Below are 23,629 nucleotides of genomic sequence, written 5' to 3' on the forward strand. Positions count from 1 at the left end.
AAAGTACCAATACAGTGGAACCCCCCCACAAGTCACCCCATTTTGCAAAGTACACCCCTCAGGGAATTCATCTAGGGGTATAGTGTACATTTCAAACCCCCAGGGATTTCACCAATTTTGATACAACTGGGCAGTGAAAATGAAAAATTACATTTTTTTACACAAAAATGCAGTTCTGGCTCAAAATTTTTCATTTTCACAAGGAATGAAGGAGACAAAGCACCCCAAAATCTGTGCCCCAATTTCTCCCGAGTACGGCAATGCCTCACATGTGACCAAAAAATACCAGTTGGGCGCATGGCAGGACTCAGAAGGGAAGGAGTGATTTTTGGATTTGGCAGCACAGATTTTGGTGGAATGAATGGTGGGTGCCATGTTGCATTAGCAAGACTCCCAAAGTACCAATACAGTGGAACCCCCCCACAAGTCACCCCATTTTGCAAAGTACACCCCTCAGGGAATTCATCTAGGGGTATAGTGTACATTTCAAACCCCCAGGGGTTTCACCAATTTTGATACAACTGGGCAGTGAAAATGAAAAATTACATTTTTTTACACAAAAATGCAGTTCTGGCTCAAAATTTTTCATTTTCACAAGGAATGAAGGAGACAAAGCACCCCAAAATCTGTGCCCCAATTTCTCCCGAGTACGGCAATGCCTCACATGTGACCAAAAAATACCAGTTGGGTGCATGGCAGGACTCAGAAGGGAAGGAGTGATTTTTGGATTTTGGAGCACAGATTTTGGTGGAATGAATGGTGGGTGCTATGTTGCATTACCAATACAGTGGAACCCCCCCACAACTGACCCCATTTTGCAAACTACACCCCTCAGGGAATTCATCTAGGGGTATAGTGTACATTTCAAACCCCCAGGGGTTTCACCAATTTTGATACAACTGGGCAGTGAAAATGAAAAATTACATTTTTTTACACAAATGCAGTTCTGGCTCAAAATTTTTCATTTTCACAAGGAATGAAGGAGACAAAGCACCCCAAAATCTGTGCCCCCATTTCTCCAGAGTACGGCAATGCCTCACATGTGACCAAAAAATACCAGTTGGGTGCATGGCAGGACTCAGAAGGGAAGGAGTGATTTTTGGATTTTGCAGCTCAGATTCTGGTGGAATGAATGGTGGGTGCTATGTGGCATTAGCAAGACCCCCAAAGCACGGTGAAATGATGAACCTAATAATCCATAGATGTGTGGTATATTTTGAAACACTCCTTTTATACATAGGCCGGGTTTGTCGGGGCAAGTTTCACAGTGGAAAATAGTTTCCTTTCTTATTCCCTTTTTATAGCAAACTTTGCACCTTTTTTGTGTCCTGCCCTTTCTTGCAGTGGAGGGGATTTCGTTGGGAAAATGCTGCCCTGGTACAATACGGGGGCCAGTACTAGAAGTACTGGGGCCCTCTGCCTGCTGGTTCCCAAATATTAGGCCCTTTATGACTTCCTCTTGAAAGTGCATAAATGTCCCCCTCTGGCCGGTAGAACGGAATAGCACGTAAGCGTTATACAGTGCCATCTGGATGATATACACGGCCAGCTTCTTGTACCAGATATTTGTTTTCCGCAGGGCACTGTACGGCTTCAGTACCTGATCTGAAAGATCCACTCCGCCCATGTACTTATTGTAATCTAGGATACAATTTGGTTTTGAGGTGTGGGTACTGGTACCTCGTACAGGGATGGAGGTGGTACTGTCTCCATGAATTGTTGTCAGTATAAGGACATCCCTCTTGTCCTTATATTTGACCAACAACATATTTTCGGTGCATATTCCCCTGCTTTCACCCCTTCTCATTACTTGGGCAATGTGCGTTTTTGGGAGGCCTCTTTGGTTCTTACGCACAGTACCGCAAGCTGCTGTACCTCTTGAACCAAGGGCCTTAAACAGGGGGATGCTGGTGTAAAAGTTATCCACATAGAGGTGATAACCCTTATCCAGGAAGGGGTGCATTAAATCCCAGACAATTTTTCCACTAACACCTACGAGGGAGGGGGGGCATTCTGGCGGTTCAATTCTTGAATCCTTCCCTTCATATACCCTAAACTTGTGGGTGTACCCTGTGGTGCTCACATTCACACAGCTTATACATTTTTATGCCATACCTTGCCCTCTTACTGGGAAGGTACTGGCGGAATTTAACCCTTCCTTTTAAATGTATAAGGGACTCGTCGATGCTAATACATTTATCAGGGATGTATAGCTCTGCAAATTTGGCACTGAAATGATCAATGACCGGCCTGACTTTGAATAGCCTGTCAAAGGTGGGATCATCTCTGGGTGGGCACTGTGCATTATCGGTGTAATGTATAAATTTATGGATTGCCTCAAAACGAGTCCGAGTCATGGCCATACGGTAAAATAGGGTGCTGTACAGAACATCTGTACTCCAATATTGCCTAATTTGTGGCTTTTTTACTATGCCCATATGAAACACCAGACCCCAAAACGTCATCATCTCTACTGCATCTACAGGGGTCCACCTAGCAAATGATGACGTGGGGTTTTGAGCAATAAACTGCTGGGCATATAAATTAGTTTGGTCCACCATTAAATTTATAAAATCATCAGAGAAAAATAATTTGAAAAAGTCAATTTCTCTGAGACCTGTGGAATCAAATTGGATTCCTGGCATGGCCAAAAACTCAGGAACCTGGGGCTCAAAATTGTCTGGTGGTGGGGTCCATACGAGATCAATTATTGGGGGGGGGGGTCTCAGCTGCTCTACGGGGGCGTCTTTGAGGGGGTCCCTCATCACCAGAGGAGGAAGAGGAGCTTAAGACGAATCCTTCAAATTCCCCGCTTGCCTCACTGGCTGTGTCAGAATCAGAAGCAAGCATGGCATATGCCTCCTCCACTGAATACATTCTTCTGGATGACTGGGATGACATTTGGGATGACATTTTTATTTTTGTGTTACTGGTAGTGAAATGTTTCAACACGTGTATAGTGTAGGGGGGGGTACAAACTTTATTTCAACCCGGGGGGTATGTAGTGTGTAGTGTGTATGTAGTGCAGAAAAAAAAAATACTTTATACAAAAAAAAAAAAAATTGAAGGGGTTAAAAAAACAAAAAAAAAGGTCCTGCGCCAAAAATTGAGCACAGATGTCGGTCAGTAACGTCCGTCACTGAACAGCGCTCAAAGGCAACAGGAATTTGTTAAAAAAAAAAAAAAAATAGATAAACCCTGTGCCGAAAAAGCTGATCAATGATGTACGTCACTGATCAGCGCACAGTGGCCACAGGACACCCACAAAATCACAATGTGTGTAAAAAAAAAATTAAAAAAAAGACCACACAGCACCCACAAAAAAAAAAGTGATCAGTGAGGGGCAGCAGGTGCACAACCTTTGGTGCAACTGGCAGCAACTGACAGGTATATATAAAAAAAAAAAAACCTCTGCGCCCCCAAAAAGTTGCTGATCACCTCAGATATAGTGATCAGCACAAAAGGCGGGGGTAGCAGACACAAAATATACACTCTCTATCACTATCTCTCTCTATCTATCACTATCTATCACTATCTATCACACTGCAGCAGCAGCACTGACAGTTATATGTATAAAAAAAACCTGCACCCCCAAAAAGGGGGGGTAGCAGACACAAAATATACACTCTCTGTCACTATCTCTCTCTATCTCTCACTATCTATCACTATGACACTGCAGCAGCAGCACTGACAGTTATATATATATATAAAAAAAAAAACTGCACCCCCAAAAAGGGGGGGTAGCAGACACAAATCTCTCTATCTCTCACTATCTATCACTATCTATCACTATGACACTGCAGCAGCAGCAGTGACAGTTATTTATATATAAAAAAACCCTGCACCCCCAAAAAGGGGGGGTAGCAGACACAAAATATAGCTCTCTCTGTCACTATCTCTCTATCTCTCTCTATCTCTCTCTCTCTCTCTCTCTATCTCTCTATCACACTGCAGCAGCAGCAGGAAGTCTCAGGAAGTCAGATCCAGGAAGCGTCCAGCACGCTACAAGCAGTGATCAAGTGATCAGGTAAGGTATTTGCAAGGATCAGGTAAGTATTAGCAAGGATCAGGTCAGTATCACGGCAGATAGGCACGGTGACCGCTCTGCACGCTATTCCAGACCGGAATGGCGTCTGCAGCGCAGTCACCGTTAGTTTAAATGTCGCGCCTTGGCTGTGATTGGTCCGTGGGTCCCACGGACCAATCACAGCCTTGGGGGCAGGTGGGGTGAGGGTGGGGTGAGGTGTCATCGTCACCGATGACCCCCTCATGCCCCCTGACGCCCGGCGGTGATTGACACCTGTGTTACCAAGCGTCTGATTCGCTGGTAACACAGGAAAACGCTGTGAATGGCTGTTCACACTGAACAGCCAATCACAGCGATCGCCGACGGGGGGGCGGCATCGCAGCCCCCCCTGGGACAGCAGACATCGTCCCTCTGTCACTGCGTCTCGAGACGCAGTGACAGTTTAAAGTCATGACGTATATATACGTCATGTGTCGGGAAGTACTTCCCGGCCATGACGTGTATATATACGTCAAATGTCGTGAAGGGGTTAAAGGTATTGGTCGCTCGTAGAAATAAAATCAATGACTTGTTACTGTGGAGAATATGTAAATTACATTTCAACGAGTTATCTATTTCCCTTCATTAGAAAAACCCGATCCTCCTGTATAATGCCTTTATAAGCCGTAACCACTGCTTGTAGATAACCGTAGCAGAAGATTGAAAATATAAAGCAACATTGTCCTAATACAGGGGGTTATTCAGAGCGGATCGATGTTGTGTGAATTTGCATGTGCATAGATTGTGGCGCGTATGCGTGAGGCCAAACGGCGACAAAAATCGGCAATTACTTTCGCAAACCCCTCACAACTTGATTGAAAGGAAGACGGCGTCTGTGGGAGGAAACCGCCCGTTTTCTGGGAGTGCCGGGAGTAACGCAGGCATTTTCAGGGAGGGCATGTGATGTTGGCTGCTGCCTCGATCATAGTCTTTCGCTGAGTTGTTGATGGGTCAGTTCACCCCTTTCACACCGCAATCATGGGTCAAACCCATTATACAGAGGGTGACCCAGGTTTAACCCCTCTTATAACCCGGGTCACGTTGGGTTATAGTTTTTTGGTGCTCTCACACCGCACCTCAAGCCAGGTTGATACGTCATCAACCCGGGTTTTAGGATGCGGTGTGAAAGGGGTGTTACCCACACTTGCACAGAGCGTACACTCCAGCCAATCAGCTTTGATAGAAATATGACCGTTGGAAGTTGGTTGCCTGGAACATTATCTCCTTCCACTTTCTCTGCAGTTTCTCCATGTATCTCTTCGCCTGGCTTAATACCTCTGCCCCAGTGACAGGTGAGCGATGCGGTGCTGTTTCAGATGCTTTAAAGCTCTAAATGAGTTTTTCACATTTTTGTACTTCATTTTTGAATTTCAAAAATACCCTGGAGGCTGTTCCCTTTTCAAGCAGCGGGCTGTTCGATCCAGAATTGGACAAGATTATGGTTTGCTTTTTAAAATAGCCTTATCGCCCTCTGCTGCAGCACAGAGGCCGGTGACTTAAAAGACCGGTAGTCAGCAGGTTCCAGGCTCTACCACTAAAAGCTTTAAGGGGATAAAGAGGTCTCTCGTTCAGCTTTGGGGCTGTCTGGACATAGACATGGCCTCCCAAAACGATCACGAGCTGCCATGGTACTGCTCTCGCACTGGAGATCTGGGAGACTTTCTGGTGGATGCCCTGGCAGTTTGTTGGAGCGTCCGCTCATCTGTCTTCCCTCCAACCTTGATTCAACAGATTCTCTGCAAGTTAAAGTTGGAGTGTGGCGCAGCGATCCTTGCCGAGCCTTGTACACATATTGCTTTGACAGGATGATTTTTGAGACTTCTGTGCAGAGCTAAAGGGTTTTCTCCATCTGCGATCCTTCCCATGCTGAATGTGAGCACCTTACTCGGCCATCTTTCCAGATTCCTATCTATTCTGCAGTCAGGTTTTGGACTTGGAAGTCTGCCTTCCGTCACTCAAAGGGGGTTGTTCTGATTCACTCGGAAAGGCACAATCAGTCTCTAATGGAAAAAAACATGCTGCACTGCAGGTGGGGCAGATGTAACATGTGTAGAGAGGGTTAGATTTATGTGTTTTATTGTTTCTGTGCAGGATAAATACTGGCTGCTTTATTTTTTTTTATACTGCAATCTAGATATCCGTTTGAAGTACACCACCCCACCCAAATCTAACTCTCTCTGCACATGTTACATCAGCCTCACCTGCAATGGTTTTGTCCATTAGAGAGTGATTGTGCCTTTCCAAGTGAATCAGAATAACCCCCAAAGTGCTGATGGTTAGCGCTCTGTCCTTTCCCAGTGTAAAGTGGCACTTCTGCCTGATGCGCCAAACTTTCTGCAGCAGGTGGTACTCCATTTCTCTGTTCCCAAATGTTTTACAGCCTTGTCTTGGTGATCGCTCTTGTTTTCCATACCTACGGAGAGCGGTTCCTCTCCTGCACTTGGGTTATCTTCTGATGGTCTTATCCCGGTTCCACTTCAATCAGGAGATTGTGGTTCCGTCCTCTCCACGTACCGGCTGCTTCTCTGGAACAGGCCTCCTTAGACATTGGCTTTATGTGGGCAGAACCCTGGACTCCCTCTTTGTTCTGTTTGATTTCCAGCTAGGTTACCCTGCCATTAAGCAGTCTTTGGCCGGGTGGCTCTGCCTGACAATTGGCTGGGCATATTCCCCTTTTCATCTACCAACCTCTGCCTGCCTTGGAACATGCACATTCCACCAAGTATGTGGGCACTTCTTGGGCTGTGGGGTCGGCTTTGTTCGGTTGCACTGTAGTCCTCTTCTCATACGTTCATCAAATGGCTTTTTAGCTTCTGCTGCTGGTTACTGTTTTATCTCCATCGCAATGTATGTTCTGTATGTCAGTCTTCCTCCTCCTTTCTCATGGTACTTACCGTGGGCTTGTAACTGAACTGTTAGCCTGGGATGGTATATAAGCCGGGGAGGGAGCATGTGCTGCTGGGTAAAGAAATGTAACGGTTTGGTGCCCGTTCTAGCTAACCACCTATACCATACTGATTCCTTTGTTCCAAAAAATGTATCCTTTTTGTTCCAAGAAAATAACTGATCAGGCAAGGAAAACATTGTTGTCTGCCATCCATTAGGATATACAGGATTTGTCTTCAGTTGATACCCCTGGTCATAATTCCTCCTGGTACCTGCAGTGCAATAACGCCCTCTTGTGTCTCAGTTTGCAACTGCGTTTTAGACATTCAAGATCACTGGTACATCTACGTATAACACTATGCACAGAACCATGCCAATAAGTTTCCTACATATAGTAAAATGCTATACGCTGTTGTCTCAGTGCTGTTCTAATACATGATGTAGTTTCTACAATGGGCTGAGAATAAACCTGGAGGTGGGCATTATAACAGGACAGGCTGGCTGGCAGCCACTGCTATGTGATGTCTATAGGAAGGATCGTCTGACCCCTGTATATTTACATCCTATAAAACTGCAACTGATGGGACAATGTGCGATTTTTTTTTTTTTTTTTTTATTATATTTTATTTTATTTTTTTTTACTCTTTGCTATACTTTATTAGGGAAATATCTACCTCAGCAGTTATTGTCAGAGTTTTAAAAAAAAAACTGTCATGGTTAGAGAAACAAATACAGAAAGCTTATACTAGTTCTTATAAATAAAATGAAGACCCCAAATAATGCCATTCTCTGTTTTTTTAAAGGGGCAAATTGTCCTAGTGATTCTGATGCATTTCACAGCTGATTTTTCTGCTTTATATTCCAGCTCACCGCAAATGACCTGCAAGATCATATCATTAAGCTGAACAACGGTGTGACGTTCATGATTAAACACTCTCAAAAGCTTTTCAAGGTGAGCAGCATGTAGGCAGTGTCGTGCCTGGATGATTTATTATTGTTGTTTTTGGTTGGTTTGTTCTTTTATCTGCTTAAAAGGTTTCCAAAACTTTATGCAAAATGTGGAGAACGTGTTCTAACCATTCTGGAATTATTAAAAAAACAAAACTTTTGTTTTATGTCCTCCTCAGAAAGGCTAACGCTTGGTTTCATTTACCATACATGCTGAATAACTGTCTTAATTGGTTTAATTATTTGAGCCTTTTGTTTATTAAATGTCTGGTTTGGAAAAAGTGAATAAACCTGTCCTGATCGTTTTTCTATACTGCCACAAAATCGCACAGCATAAAACTGAGGGTGTTCTGACCGGCACCTCTAAGTAGTGTTACTTCTAGCACCCCGCATCGTTCACAACCCATGCGGTTCCTCTTCCCTGCTGAGGTTGTTTCTCTCTATGGTGGTCCAGTCTGCATATCCAAATATATGTCAGATACAGACCAGACTGTGCTAGGAGCACCACAGCAGTGGAGGACACCTCAGGCAGGAGGAGGACGCAGGTTTTGGAAGATGCACGGTACTAAGTTGAACGCTATAAAGTATGTTAGGGGTGTGGTGGAGTTAGGGGGCCTTGCATTTGTATGTATGTATGTATGTATGTATTAGTGGGAAGTTACAAAGCGGACAACAAATCACAGCAGCACTTTATAACTTTATAATATAGAAAGAAACCGTCTGATATTGCTCAGAGTGGGCTTTTAGCTGTACATGGTTTAAGTATCATCCAAGTAGGGTTTAGGTAAACAGGGTATGTATGGATGGATGTGAAAAACTTATAAAGTTGAGGTCCTACTCCAGTGTTCTCTCTTCACATCTTGTGCTGACAAATGCCTCTTAGGGGGCAGAAGAAACTGGGTGGAGTAAGCAAAAAAAGATAGGGGTGGTTAAAGTGGGAGGAGCAAGAGGGGGGGGGGTTATACGAGCTGGTGGTAGAGAGAATGTCAGGCAGAGACTGGAGCAAGAGTGAGTGTCAGGGAGAAAAAGGGGGAGCGTGTCGGAAAGGGTCAGGGAGAGAAAGGGGTTAGAGACCGAGAGGGTTTCAGGGAGAGAGCGAGAGACTGCGCCAGGCAGAGGGGGCAAGGTGAAGAGTGGGAGGGAAAGATTAGAAACAGCAGGGGAGGGAACAGGGAGACAACAAAAAAGGAAACATGGGGGTCGAGGTGTTGATTGGGCATGAGGTGACCTGATGAGGGACCTGCTAACAGGCTGAGATGAGAGGGTGCAATGTAGCGAAGGGTGAGGTGACACGGCAGGGGAGATTGGGTGAAAAGAGGCATGTCCCATTCTTTGCAGCATCGGCGGGTCTCCCGTTCACCAGTGCTGGCCGCTGCCCTGCTCCTCAGTCGCTGGTATATACACAGTATATATACTTTATATTACACATGCACACACTGACTCATTTGCCAGTCTCCATACCAGGGTTTACTGTCCCTTCTGCAGCTGGCATAACTAGAGGCACACGGCATCTGCAGGAGCCGCGCAGCTAATCACTCAGGTGCTCAGTTCCTGCGCTCATTTTGCAGAAGCCCGGTTTATGGTTTTCATAGACAATCTGTTCTGTAGGATAATTAAGCATCAGAGGTTGGCAGAACCCTGGTATTCAAGGTATCATGGCACCTGCACAACACCATGGTTTGTTTGTTTATTGACTTGCCAGATAATGGTGCCTAATTGTGTGTAGTCTCCGAACGTATGATTACAGTTCATATTATGATCGATACTGTAATAGTTTAGTAATTTAGCAATTGTGCTCCCTTCCCTTTCATGCGTCAGTAGGGCTGCTTAATGCAAGCTAATTGTATATTGCCATGCATGGAACGGATTAAAGCAACGTGTGTTTTGCCATCTGTTCTAAGCACGATGTTTGAACATTTTAATTCTTTGCTTTTAGGCTCCTGCTTACATACGGGAATATGCCCGGCTGTACTTCAGCGGCAGCAGAATGCCCACTTCAAAGGTAAGTATCAGGGTCATGTGGTTATCAATAAAACAAGGAGCAGCAAAATGAAAAATAAGCCGCGGTAACACCCTGGAACATGGCACCCAGTTTGGTTTTTAATTGCTCAACCCTATTAAATGTACAAAGGCACTACTTTGCATGTGACAGTACAGTATATAATAACACAATCATTACTAGACCACACTAGGAGATATAGAAAGATACATATATCCAGATACAGTATGTATAGATAGAGATATATAATATATTTATATATTTCTACATGAGGGTAATGTGGAAAATCCAGTCCATAAAACTGCAGCAGGAAAATTAGATCCAGTCCAGGTTTCCTTAACTGACATGATCAAGGTGTGGCTGATTAGCAGCACCTGTGGCTTCCTATTATGTGTGTGTCCAGGGCAGGAGGTCATTGCACCCAATGCTAAAAAGTGGCTCGATGACAGGCTGGTAATGTAATATTACGTTGCGTGTTTTGGCGTGTACCCTGACTGTGGAAAAACCTGCAAAGGGGTTTCCTCTGCCTCCGCCATGGCAGCCATCAAGAATGGGTATCTCCCTGCTGGGTAGTGCTTTGGAAAGGAAAAAAAGACCTCTGGCCCCTATAAGAAGGCTCCTCCTCCAAACACCAGTGTCTTTTTTTCCTTTCCGGGTAGTGCAGGACATGTGGACACCAGCTCACCTTAGATAGAGACTGTCGCTCCCTGCAGCTGCCTTGGCTTCATGCAGAGGAGAGAGGAGCGGAAGTTCCGTGATGCCGAATGCGGGCCCCATGGGGTAGCTATACGGCGGCGTCCAGGAGGAAGGATACGGTGGCAGGCACGGTGGTTGTCGGCTCACGCTTCCCCTGCCCTAGCTCTGTGCTAAGGGCGGGCGCCGAGTAGTGCGCGCGGCGTGTACACAGAGGAGGCGCGTCATTAGGGCGCGACTTCCGGTACGCGTCAGGTCTTAGGGGCAGCCGGCGTTGGTCCCACGCTGATCTGAGGTGCGGTTTGGTTTCCTCATGAGACGGGAGAGAGGTAGCGTCTACTAGCAGATCAGGCGTGGGGAAGTTATTGCAGCAAGGAGGTGAGTTACAGCAAGCTGCATATCGCAAGGTGATAAAGCTATTGGACTAAGTAACGGTACTCTAATAGACGGTACTGTATTGTTATAGAGGCGCACTACTCATAATGGAGGAAGACAGGCAGTCTGGTGCGAAAACGGGGTGAGCAATATGTGGTGTAGGGTGTCCACATGGTGTGATGTTGTGTAGAAGTTGTAGTTTTAGGTCGGAGCATAGTAAGGATAAAGGGAAAAGCAAGCAGAAGAAAGTGGGGCTCAGTAAATGTACAGCATGTGACAAAACGCTGCCGGACAAACATGTAGGGACTGTATGTGAAGGCTGTAAGGCCTCTCAGCTGTTTTCCCCGGCTCAAATGTCAAGCTTAGTACAAATGCTGTAAACAGCCCTGGCTGATACATTTGCACCTAAAGAGGATACAGGCAAGACACCCATCAAGCGGAAAAGCTATGTGTTAAACGAGTATACTGAGGATACAGCGGGTCAGTCGGCCGGCCCTAGTAATCTTGGAGGGGACTTGGATGATGAAGAGGAGGAGGATCCAGGTCAGGATAGGTCTGAATCAGACTTTAACGCCGACATGGTCGACAACCTTTTGGTCCGGATTTATAAGGCATTGGATATTGAGGACAAGCAGGAGGATGTGAGCTTGCAGGAGATGCTTTTTAAAGATAAGAAGCAGAAAACTAAAACGTTCCCCCTGTCTCAAACCCTGAGGGACATAATAACTGAGGAATGGAAGCAGCCGGATAAAAGAGTGGCTATTCCGGGGAAGGTTAACAAGATGTACCCCTTTGACAAGGCGCAGGTACTCTCATGGGAGGAAGCACCGAAAATAGATGCAGCGGTGGCGAGACTGTCAAAGAAAACGACACTGCCACTAGAAGAGGCCAACGCTTTTAAAGATCCAATGGATCGTAAGATCGAGTTGGGCCTAAGGAAACAACATCTAATTTCGGGGGCTTCTTTGAAAGCAGCGTCAGCTATGGCTGTGACTTCCAGGATAGTAAGAGGCTGGTGTCAGCAACTAGAGGGAGATATTTTAGATGAACTCGCAAGTTCTGAACTGTTGAAGGTTGTGCAGGATGTGCAACTGGCAGTGGAATTCATTTGTGAGGCTTCTATGGATGCGGTAAGGTTGTCGGCCAGAGCAGGGGCAGCAACGGCCGCAACAAGAAGGGCGCTATGGTTAAAACCATGGGCGGCGGACGCGCAGTCCAAAAATAAACTCCTGTCCATGCCGTTCCAAGGGGACTATTTGTTTGGCAAACAATTGGACGAGCTGGTGGCTAAAATATCAGGAGGGAAGTCGGTTTGGCTTCCTCAAGATAAGGGAGGCAGACGAGTACCTCCAGCCAAATTCGGGAGATTTCAGCCCCAGGACTATAGAGAGTCACGGGCTTATAGACCAGGGAGACCCTATAGAAGGGGATCCTGGGTATCAAGGGGCAATTTTCGTGCCCAAAGGAACAGAGATAAGTTCTCCTCCAAAAAGGAGGCACAGTGACGTCAGGTCACAAACAGTAGGGGCCAGGTTGCTGAAATTTGCAAGCGTCTGGTCCGGGACCACTGGAGACAAGTGGGTCCAAGAAGTAATATCCTCCGGGTACAAAGTGGAGTTCAACAGAGTTCCCGGAGAATTTTTTGTTCAGTCTCCAATTCCCAAAAACAGGGAGGAGAGAAAAGCCTTATTGGCAAGTTTGCAAGAGATGCTGGAACAGGAAGTAATCAGCGTAGTGCCAGAAGGGCAGGAGTTTCGGGGATGTTTTTCCCGTTTTTTTGTAGTAAAAAAAGCAACAGGAGGGTTTCGTACCATACTAGATCTGAGACGGCTCAATCAGTTCATAGAGGTGAAATCCTTCAAAATGGACAGTATCAAGTCAGTCATACTGGATTTAAGTCAAAAAGACTTCATGACGTCGATCGATCTCAAAGACGCCTATTTACATGTCCCAATTTGCATAAGCCATCGAAAATATCTGAGGTTCAGGCTGATGGGCAAGAGTTATCAGTTCAACGCCCTTCCATTTGGGCTGGCAACATCCCCAAGAACATTCTCCAAAGTGCTAGTTGTGCTGATAGCCGAACTAAGGCAGAGCGGGATAAGATTATTTCCTTACCTCGACGACATTCTAATAGTCGCAGATTCCGAGGAGAAGGCCCAGGAGCACACGGACAGAGTGGTGCAGTGTCTGTTGGAACACGGATGGCTGGTGAATTACAAAAAGAGCCAACTCATCCCGGCTCAAGAAATAACATACCTGGGAGTAGTGATAAATACAAAGGAGCAAAAAATTTCCTTAACAGAGGTCAGAAGAGGAAAGCTAATTCACCAAGTAAAAAACCTGAAAAGAAAACGCGTTGCATCCTCACGAGATTGCATGGAAGTGCTAGGCCTCATGGCATCAGCAATAGAGGTGGTTCCTTGGGCAAGATTTCATACAAGAAAGCTGCAAAACTGTTTCCTTCTACAGTGGAACAAAAATTCAAAAGATTTGTCCCAAAAAATAATCCTGTCAACAAGGGCCAAACAGGACCTGGACTGGTGGGCAGCAGGAAGCAGGCTGACAGCAGGAAGATACTTTGGCACAAAGCCACAGGTGACGCTGACCACGGACGCCAGCGAAACAGGCTGGGGAGCAACCTGCAATTATCAGGTGGCCCAAGGAAAGTGGCAACAAGACTGGAAAGAAGCTCACTCCAATCTGCGGGAAATGGAGGCGGTGGTCAGAGCCTGCAAGTGGTTTCAAAACCAACTACAAGATACAGAACTAATAGTGAGGACCGACAACCAGGCAGTAGTGGCCTATGTGAATCGACAAGGAGGTACACGAAGCAGAGCATTGATGGAAGTGGCCACCAAACTGTTCGAGTGGGCGGAAACCCGGGTTCTGAGCATCACGGCAGTTTACCTAGCAGGGAAGGAAAACGTGGTGGCAGACCAACTAAGCAGGGTGGAGTGTTTGCCAGGAGAATGGAGTCTCAACCAAGAGGTGTTCGAAAATTTGGTGCAAAGATGGGGACGTCCACAGGTAGATCTTATGGCGACGGCAAGAAACAGAAAAGTACCCAGATTTTTTGCCAGGTTCTGGGAGCCGTTGGCAGAACAAGTAGATGCCCTGTCGGTGCCCTGGGACATAGAGAGGGCTTATGTTTTTCCCCCGATACCAGTGATTCAGAAATTACTAAAGAAACTGCAGAGGGAAAGGATAGAAGTAATAGCTATCCTGCCGTATTGGCCTCGCAGAGCATGGTTCAATACAGTCCAGAAGTTGGCAATAGACGATCCATGGAGACTACCTTCAACCAAGGACCTACTAGTACAAGGAGAGGTATACAAGGAGCAGCCGGAATCGTGGAAACTGACGGCTTGGCTGCTGAAATCGGGGGTCTGAAGGCGAAGGGGTTCAGTGAAGGAGTAGTGGAAACCTTGCTGAAAGCAAGAAAGCCGGTAACCATGAAGATATACTATAGGGTGTGGAAGAAGTATGCGTCTTGGGCGAAGGAGAATAAGAAGAATCCTCGCAGTGTGGTCACCATACTTTCCTTTCTGCAAGAAGGGTTACGGATGAACCTCTCCCCAAGTACTCTGAAAGTACAGGTCTCAGCGATATCATGCATACTGGATTGGGACATAGCCAAAAACAGATATGTACAAAGGTTCATGCAGGCTGTAAAGAGGATTAAACCAAAGATAAGAAGTCCGGTACCCTCGTGGGACCTGAATCTAGTACTGGGGGTACTAACAGAATCTCCGTTTGAGCCACTACAAGAAATAACCTTAAAGCTTCTATCGTGGAAAGTGTTATTCCTAGTGGCCATGACCTCAGCTCGTAGAATATCGGAACTCCAAGCATTGTGGATAAAGGAGCCGTACTTTAAAATATATGCGGATAAAGTAGTCCTAAGGACAAACCCGATGTTTGTACCAAAGGTGGCGTCAGAGTTTCATATCAATCAGGAGATTATATTGCCCACATTCTGCGCAAATCCGACGAATAGCAAAGAGAGCAGGTTACACTGTCTGGACCTGGTCAGAGCTCTCTCCATTTACAAGCAAAGGACGGCCGAATTCCGTAAAGTCGACAATTTATTTATACTGTCAGAGGGAGAAAGAAGGGGGCAAAGAGCCTCTAAACAGACTTTATCAAGGTGGATTAAAAGCTGTGTGCGACAAGCATATGTCATAAGACAACAGGAGCCACCAGAAGGTTTTAAAGCACACTCAACGCGGTCAGTGGCGTCCTCATGGGCAGAGAAAGGATCTGCATCACTGACAGAAATTTGCAAAGCCGCAGGGTGGGCCTCAGCGCACACGTTTACACAGCATTACAGAGTAGACGTCTGGTCTTCCGCTGATGCTAAGTTTGGGAGAAAGATCCTGAGCGCAGCAGTAAACTGAAACATGAAGAAACGTTCTATTGAGTTATGTATTATAGGGCCGGTGGCCTGTTCCTAAGTTATACGTGAGTATACCCTCCCTACGAAATACAGTACTGCTTGGGCATGACCCATTCTTGATGGCTGCCATGGCGGAGGCAGAGGAAATACCGGGTTATTACCTGGTAATGGGTTTTCCTCTACTCCGCCATGGCAGCGGTATTTCCCTCCCTTGAGTGGAACGCTCAGGAAAGGGGGGGGGGATGTGTAATAATGATGTTCGTTTGTTTTAAAGCTGAAGAATATAAGACACTGGTGTTTGGAGGAGGAGCCTTCTTATAGGGGCCAGAGGTCTTTTTTTCCTTTCCAAAGCACTACCCAGCAGGGAGATACCCATTCTTGATGGCTGCCATGGCGGAGTAGAGGAAAACCCATTACCAGGTAATAACCCGGTATTTCCTTGTTTACCTACTCCAAAATAAAACCGAGGAAACACCAGAACGTCTTGTTCACAAGGGACGGCTTTTCCATTTGTGACATTTACCCACCCGCAGACTGTCTGTAAACCCCACTTTTCAGATACAATTTATCTGGCTGGATAGTTGTATCTTTGACACACTCCCGCCATCACAATGTAAAAATCGACCCGTGGGGCATTGCGCATCACCTTTTAGATGCACCGCGCACTTAGAACCACCCACATGAACAAACAGAGAGTGTCCTTAACATCTGTCTGTGTAGCAAATGCAGAAACCATTAAAACTAGTTGCTTAGGAAGCATACAAATTCGGTACTTATGTAATATCTGGGATCCCGTTTTTCTTATGAGACCGCGTCCCCTCGCGGGGCTCGCTGCGCTCGCCACGCTTCGGGCACGGTGGCTCGCTGCGCTCGCCACACTATATAAAATCAACTCCATGCGTAGTTGGATAGTAGGGGTATGAAAAAATGGGGTGCATTTAACATGGGAGCCCAGATATTACATAAGTACCAAAAATTCTATTACATACATCTAGTTTTGGGTGGAATTAAGTGACCAACCCATGGAAAAATCAGCAGGGGAGGCATGGCGGCTGTTTAGCGGGGACCGGAGCGGTGGAGCTTTCAGGCGGCGGGACTCGGCAGCAGATGACTTTGAAACATTGGACGGCCCTCTGATTGGCTGAGGCCGCTGAGAGAGAGCTCTCTCAGCCAATCAGAGGGCTGTCCAGTGTTTCAAAGTCCTGCCTACACAGCCCCACACCACCCCTCTTCCAGCACCTGATGTCCATCGCAGGATGGCTTGCGACATCAGGTGCTGCACTGGGCACCACTTGATGCGATGGGACATTGCATTGCGATATCGCATCTGATCGCATAAGCGTATGGGCAGCACTAGTAATATTTTAGAATAGTGTCCCGAGGAAAGCAGTGCACCTATACAGTGTCCATGTCGACACAGACACCAAAAATCCATGAACGTCATGTCTATTTGTGTCGACCTTTTGACCATGTCGGCCTATAGTGGTCGATCCTAAGACCTAGACCAGGGAGTTATCTATGTTTTGTCCTATACTCCTGCAGGATGACTTGGACCTGTTGCCGTCTGACACTAGCAGTGAATTTCCTTATCTAAAGAGTCAGAAGAGAGACCGGTTAAAGTCCTCGCCGTCGTCCTCGGTATCGCAGCAGGAGCTGACGCAGCAGCGCACAGAGGAGGCATTAAGGGAACTGTTTCAGCATGTCCACAACATGCCGGACTCCACAAAAAAGAAACGGCTCATTCGGCAGGTGGGTTCCTGAATAAAGTTGTACAAGCGTGACTGATCAGTACAGATGGAGATTCCAAGGTTGGGGGCTAGGCGGTGGCTGCCTACAGTAGAGGTGGCTGCCTGGTGAATGTTTTCACACATTGGGGGAAATTTACTAAGGTAAAATTGTACAAAAAATTTTTTATTCGTACAGCAAAATACGATTTTTTTTTTTTTTTTATTCGTATTTTCAGGATTTACTATCCTGAAAATACTGTGATGTGTATTCGTATTCATGGTGTATACATGGCGTATTCGTATTTTTGAATATGAATACGACATCGATAGAATACGCCTATTTTTAACATGAATCCAACGTACTTTAGTCATTTACTAACCATTCGTATTTTAAAAAAATCCGAATCGAAAACGCATACGAATCGTAAAAAAAATACGCCAAAAAGACACCTTGATTTGGAAGTGTATTTCACATCTTAGAATTTTACACATAAGGATAAAATCAGAAAATAACCACCAGATGATCAAAATCACAAATGTGTGACTCATAAAAGGCCATTAAGCACACAAACACACTTTTTAAAAAAAATGTTTTACACTGCAGCCTGCACGGATCTGACTGATCCATGCAGGCTAAAACCAATACAAATTTGTATTTTAACATCTGAATTTGTATTTTAACATCTGAATTTGTATTTTAACATCTGAATTTGTATTTTAACATCTGAATTTGTATTTTAACATCTGAATTTGTATTTAAAAATACGAATTTGTATTTAAAATACGAATTCGTATCAGAAAAATACGAATCAATACGCCATTGGATAATACGAATCAGTCAAATACGACTGATTAGTAAATTATCCTCCAGAATACGAATGAAAATACGACTACACCAGTCGTATTCATTCGTATTAAGAATACGAATACGATTTTTTGGATTCTTAGTAAATTTCCCCCATTGACTCAAGTCTTCTAGGTGTTTGGTTGGAGTCACATTAAGGTAATGTGTCGTCAGCATGAGGGGCCTGTCTCCCAATCCGTTCCTGCGCCGCTGGTAGGGGGTGATTCAGGGGCTGGGAGTTATCTTACTATCTTTCTGCAGCACTGCTCAAGGTGGCGGGACACAGAATTTCTCCGCCCCTACATTCTGATTGGCCCATGGTCCAGTCAGTCAAAGAAAATGGATGACCATCTATAGTTTTAGCTAACGATGGTCATCCATCACCTAGTTTATTACCATTGATGGCTGGCTGCAGTATCGCCATTAATGGCACCAATGGCAATCCTTAGTCTGTGGATCCAGTGTGCAGGCTGTGTCCTCCCAGCGTTCAGCTGCAGTCAGACACTACCAACATACATCATGGGCTGCGTCCCGCAGGATGCGCACACTCCTTCCCAGAGCCCCGGGGCTCACTCTCTGCAGTGTCCAATAGCACAGCGTGCCAACACCGTGTCTTTCCACTGATCTGACTCGCGAGCAGAACATATTTATAATGGGTGTCTTTCAGGGAAATAGCTTAGAATTTCCTGATTGCTCCTGTTAGAAGCTGTCCCTTCTTTTTATCATGTACACAGTGCCCCCTGGTGGCTAAAATGTGTAAATCAAGCCAAATTCAACATTTTTAGATTCTAAGTATATTGGAGTAGTATTTCTAAGAGGGGCATATTCAATTGTTCGCGTAATGAGGGAAACCTACCCCCTGTGGCTTAGCGTTCTAGCAATGTTTTACCTCTGCCAGGGAGAAATTCCACTTTTGTCATTTAAAAAGAAACGAATACCTTATTTCTCACAGCCCCCTATTGGGTGCAAGCCAGTGTAAATCCCTGTTCTAAGTTTAAAATGTCGGGACGTTCTTCAAAACCACTTGAACATCTAACAAATTAATGATGAATTGTGCGATTGGAAGTTACCAATTAGTTTAGTCCAATTATTACACGTCATTAATGTGAAAGTCCTCAGATCACCCCCAAAATAAAGTTTTTATTGTTTTAAGTGCCACAAATCTAGTTACAAGATCTGCATAATTTTTAATGCAGTGGTTCTCAAACTCTGTCCACACAGTTCACGGTTTCCAGGTCACACGGCAGTTGCACAGGTGCATTCATTACTCATTGACAAATTTTTAAATATCCACAGGTGGAGCTAATTATTTCACTTGTGGTTTTGTGACAAGACCTGCAGAACATGCAATGTGTGGGGTCTTGAGGGGCGAGTTTGAGAACCTGTGTTTTAATGCATCTAATTGTATACGCATCTATAGAGTCATGTAACAGAAGGAACATAAACCAATGCTCAGATCGTATCTTGTGTAGCTCTGTGCGGGCAGTGATGTTTTATATATCACGGTTTACATGGGACAAAAAGGTGATAACTTGTTCATCATTAACCAGACATTGAAATAGAAAATAAAATCTGTGAGTATGATCATGAATTTACTTTTTTTATACATTTTTAGTTCAATAAACATAATCCTGGAACGCCGGATGTGTCTGCCGGGAAGAAGCATACTCGCTCACGTTCCTTCAGCGGGATGATTAAGGTAAGACTAGATAACGATGAGCCGGGTTATACTGTAGGCCAGCGGTCGGGAACCTCCGGCCTGCGGGCCGTATACGGCCCGGTAGCCGGTCTTTGTGGCCCACCCGCCTGACGGCTGTACAGCGAGTCAAGTACAGATGAGAGCTACCGACCTCTCGCGAGATTTCCCCTCTGAGACTCCCTGCACAGCCGCCGGACCACACAGACCGGCGACTCGTAACCTGCGGCAGCCGCCGGAGCATGGGACGGCTGCCGCTGCATCGGTTTTGTGTCACTTGGTTTTCTTAACAGACAGGAGATGATTCATCTCCTGTCTGATTTTACAGAATAGGGAATAAACAATGTATTGTTCATATAGAACACTGGGGCAGATGTATTAAACCTGGTGATAACGCACCAGCCAATCAGCTGTGTTTGAAAAATGACTGTTTATGCGCCAGCCAATCTCTTATCTTTAAGACTGAAGATCACAGGCCAGGCCTGCAGCCCTCACCACAACCTTCAGACCTGCCAGAAAACGCCATCTATATTGGTGGGGGCGGCCGCCTTAATTCGGTTCCTAGCTGAACCCTCCTTATTCACGTTCCGGACTGGTTGCACATGTTTTATATGTTGACCAACATTAATCTATAATGGATACAGATCTTACTTTCCAAGGCCCATTCCAATGAATGTTTTAATAAATGCCTGTATCTCTTTGTAAATCTATTCAGCGGAAAGTGATGGGCGCACAGGTGGCGTCGGAAAGGAAAAGCCGAATAACTCCTCCCTCATTGGGCGGATCAGAATATGGCAAGAGAAGCGTTAAATATGTAAGTGCTTTCCTCAGTTACTGTCATCAGTCAGGTCTTCCGTCCGCGTTCATAAAGGCTCCGCTTGTACCGGTGTCTGTGTGAAATGACCGCACCTCGTACACAGCAAAGAATATGTTAGTCCGGGATATCCGGCATCCCGATGTACGGTATATTGTACCTGATCATTCCAGCTTTATATTGGACATAGGCCGCTGCCTTCCTTCCACCCATAGGAATAAGCGAGTACAAGGAGGAAGTGCAGCTGGCTGCGGCCATTATTCACACTGCTCCCTGAATCTGCTGCTTCGTATGTGGGTTTTAACAAGAGTCCAGACCTATTGTCTCCGGTACACTGGGAGCGGCTTTGTATACAGCCACAGTGCCACTAATGCCCCTTTCAGACCGCACTTTGTAAACGGTATATTGCCGTTTTTTTTACCGTTTTAAAACGGTAATCTGTGCGGTCTGAAAGGTGCAGGACCCCTTAACCATTTTACAAAAGCCGATTTTGTAAAACGGTTAAAATGGAGGGTCCTACCCGTTTCAGAGCCGGTATTTTTGCATCAAAATCGGGTCTGAAACGGTATTTAGGACCCAGCCAATGAGCTGGGTCCTAAATTCAGAGCAGCGAATATTTAATAAGCACTCATTAAATATTCGCAGCACTGGAACTGGTACCTTCGTTGTGGATCCCGGCAGTGAAGTATGGTCAGGGAAGCACTTATGAAAAAAAAGCGTCTTTCAGAAAATGGCGTCTTTCAGAAAATGGCTGCCCCATAGGAAAACCAGTTTTAAAAAAACTGTCTTTCGTATGGGGGCAGCCATTTTCCAAAAGTCACTTTTCTTAAGAAAAGGGACTTTCGGAAAATGGCTGCCCCCATACGAAAGACAGTTTTTTAAAACTGGTTTTCCTATGGGGCAGCCATTTTCTGAAAGACGCTTTTTTTCATAAGTGCTTCCCCGACCAACTGCAGTGCCGGATCACGCAACAGAGGTACCGGCTGCACAGGGTGGGGGGGGGGAGATTTGGGGGTGTTAACCCCCGGGGGAGGGGGGGCGGGTGCGGCGCGCGCTGAAGACTGGCTTTGACCCTGTTTTTGGAAAGTTTCCAAAAACGGGTCTGCCAGTGTCAAAAAAACCGCACTTAAACGGTAATATACCGTTTAAGCGATGCGGTGTGAAAGGGGTTTTACCTGGCAGACCCGTTTTTGGAAACGTTTCCAAATACAGGGTCAAAGCCAGTTTTGCGGTCTGAAAGCAGCATAAGGTGCAGTGTTGCGGGAAGTAGTCTCTCAGCGACTGTGTCAGTCTGCTGGCACTTATACATCGATGGAACGTTAGGAGGTCGCCACTCCGTCTATGGTGGCTCAGAGGTGACTGACCTGCTCCAGACAGTTGCAGAAGCTCCATAACTTTGGGATGAGACCACTATGTCCTAATGGGATGCGGTTGATAGGTCCGACAGTCAACCGGTTGACACAAGTAAAAATCCAACATGTATAAGGTCAACACAAACAATATGACATGGGAAATGTCGGTATGACTTTTTATGTGTGTTTTTTATCTCTAAGTATCCACTTGGGCATAGAGGGAGAATATAATAGTGTGCGAGCGTGGCGCGGCACCATGCCCGAAGCAGTACACTTATAAGTTGTCTATGTTGACATAGACACAAAAAAAAACAACATAAAACTTGCGTCGACCATTTCTGTATATTGACCTATTGCTTGTGTTGACCAATAGTGGTCGACCTGATTACTGTCGACACCATGTCCCATACCCCTTGCCTGATTTTGGTTGGCATTTGGTAGAGCAATTTAAACACACAGGGGTTTTTTTGGTTTTCATTTTAGGGGTTAGTAATTGTTAACCACAAACTATTTATCCTAAAATAACCTAGAAGAACGCTTGGACTTCTTATAAAGCAAAATATTAACCCTTTGTGAATCGGTCAAAATAGGTGTGAAAATTGGCACGCAAACTTTTTTATTCATTATGACCTGTAATGTTACCTTCTATAGGAAATATAATCTTCTCACACTTTTTTTTTATTACTTTTTTTTTTTTTTTTTTTTACTTTTTTTTTTTACATTTCTTTTATTTTAATTCACATAATAAATGTGAGCGGCGCTGGCATTTTTAGTGGATCTTTTTGCGCATCTCACATGTTGGCACTCAAAGGGTTAAACAAGAAAAAACGTGCAATGTTCTTTTATTAAACTACAGGGTCTCGATACAAAGCTGTGAATAGCTATATAAAAAGGAGCCGCCAATCTACACCCACCTGCCGTGTTACAGGCCGTGTATGAATAATGAGTTCGGGGCAGGTTGGCACTTTATCTCTTAGCACATGGCCTCTGTCTGTTTCACACCGATGGAAGGCTCACTGCCTATTGGTGGCAGGTTACTGGTGCATTGAAACAATGATTCCACAGATTTGCACCCCCGCTATTGGGCTCCATAGTCCAATAATAAAGTTATGGCTTCTCCGCTATAATGAGCAGACTCCCAGTAATGAGCGGTGACGTTGTGATTGGCCCAGCAGCACAGAGACTGACTCCTGCTATCTGCAACAGCAGTGATGTATCTGTACCCCTGGAGGTAAGCCCGCGACACGAGGGCTGTAGGCACGGATAGCGGTAGATCCTCATCCATGGAGTTGTCAGGTTGATCTAGCCTAAACAAGCACCGTGCTCCGATTGGACCCCCATCTTTGGGAGTACCTTAATATCCAATGAGGTAAAGGGAAACATGAGCTGGTACTTGTGTATTATAGCGGCGCCCCCGATGTGCATCGCGCGATGTTTTCGTCGCATGGCATGCGATGCAACGCGATTGTTGCCCCCAAGATCGTATAAGCACCCTAATGGGTTCTTACAATGTGAAAAATGCACCCCCACGCGCCCCCCCCCCCCCCCCCCCCCACTATAAACGTGAACCCGAAACGTGGCGAGCGCAGCGGTTTGCGTCCTCCGACCTTTTCATACCCCCACTATCCACGTCGGCGTGGAGTTGAGAATAGAAAGTGTGGCGAGCGCACCGAGCCGGAAGCGTGGCGAACGGACGCGGATACCTTCACAGGTATCAGAGTCCCCTCGCGGGCTTCACCGGTATCCGCGTCCCCTCGCGGGGCTCGCCACGCTTCGGGCTCGGTGGCACGCTGCGCTCGCCACACTTTCTATTCTCAACTCCAAGCCGAC

At 45.7% G+C, this 23,629-nt stretch overlaps 1 protein-coding gene across 1 annotated transcript in view; it reads left to right on the forward strand.

The window, feature by feature from the left end:
• ARHGAP19 (Rho GTPase activating protein 19) overlaps window positions 1-23,629 on the forward strand; it is a 49,370-nt gene that overhangs the window by 20,051 nt on the left and 5,690 nt on the right. Inside the window, exons 6-10 of the mRNA XM_083149612.1 lie at window positions 7,818-7,904; window positions 9,837-9,902; window positions 16,909-17,115; window positions 19,553-19,636; window positions 20,349-20,447. Coding sequence (XP_083005738.1) covers window positions 7,818-7,904; window positions 9,837-9,902; window positions 16,909-17,115; window positions 19,553-19,636; window positions 20,349-20,447 — 543 coding nt within the window. The remainder of the gene's footprint in view (window positions 1-7,817; window positions 7,905-9,836; window positions 9,903-16,908; window positions 17,116-19,552; window positions 19,637-20,348; window positions 20,448-23,629) is intronic.

This window comes from Crinia signifera, chromosome 6 (assembly GCF_055691185.1).
Source record: "Crinia signifera chromosome 6, ASM5569118v1, whole genome shotgun sequence".
Taxonomy (NCBI): domain Eukaryota; kingdom Metazoa; phylum Chordata; class Amphibia; order Anura; family Myobatrachidae; genus Crinia; species Crinia signifera.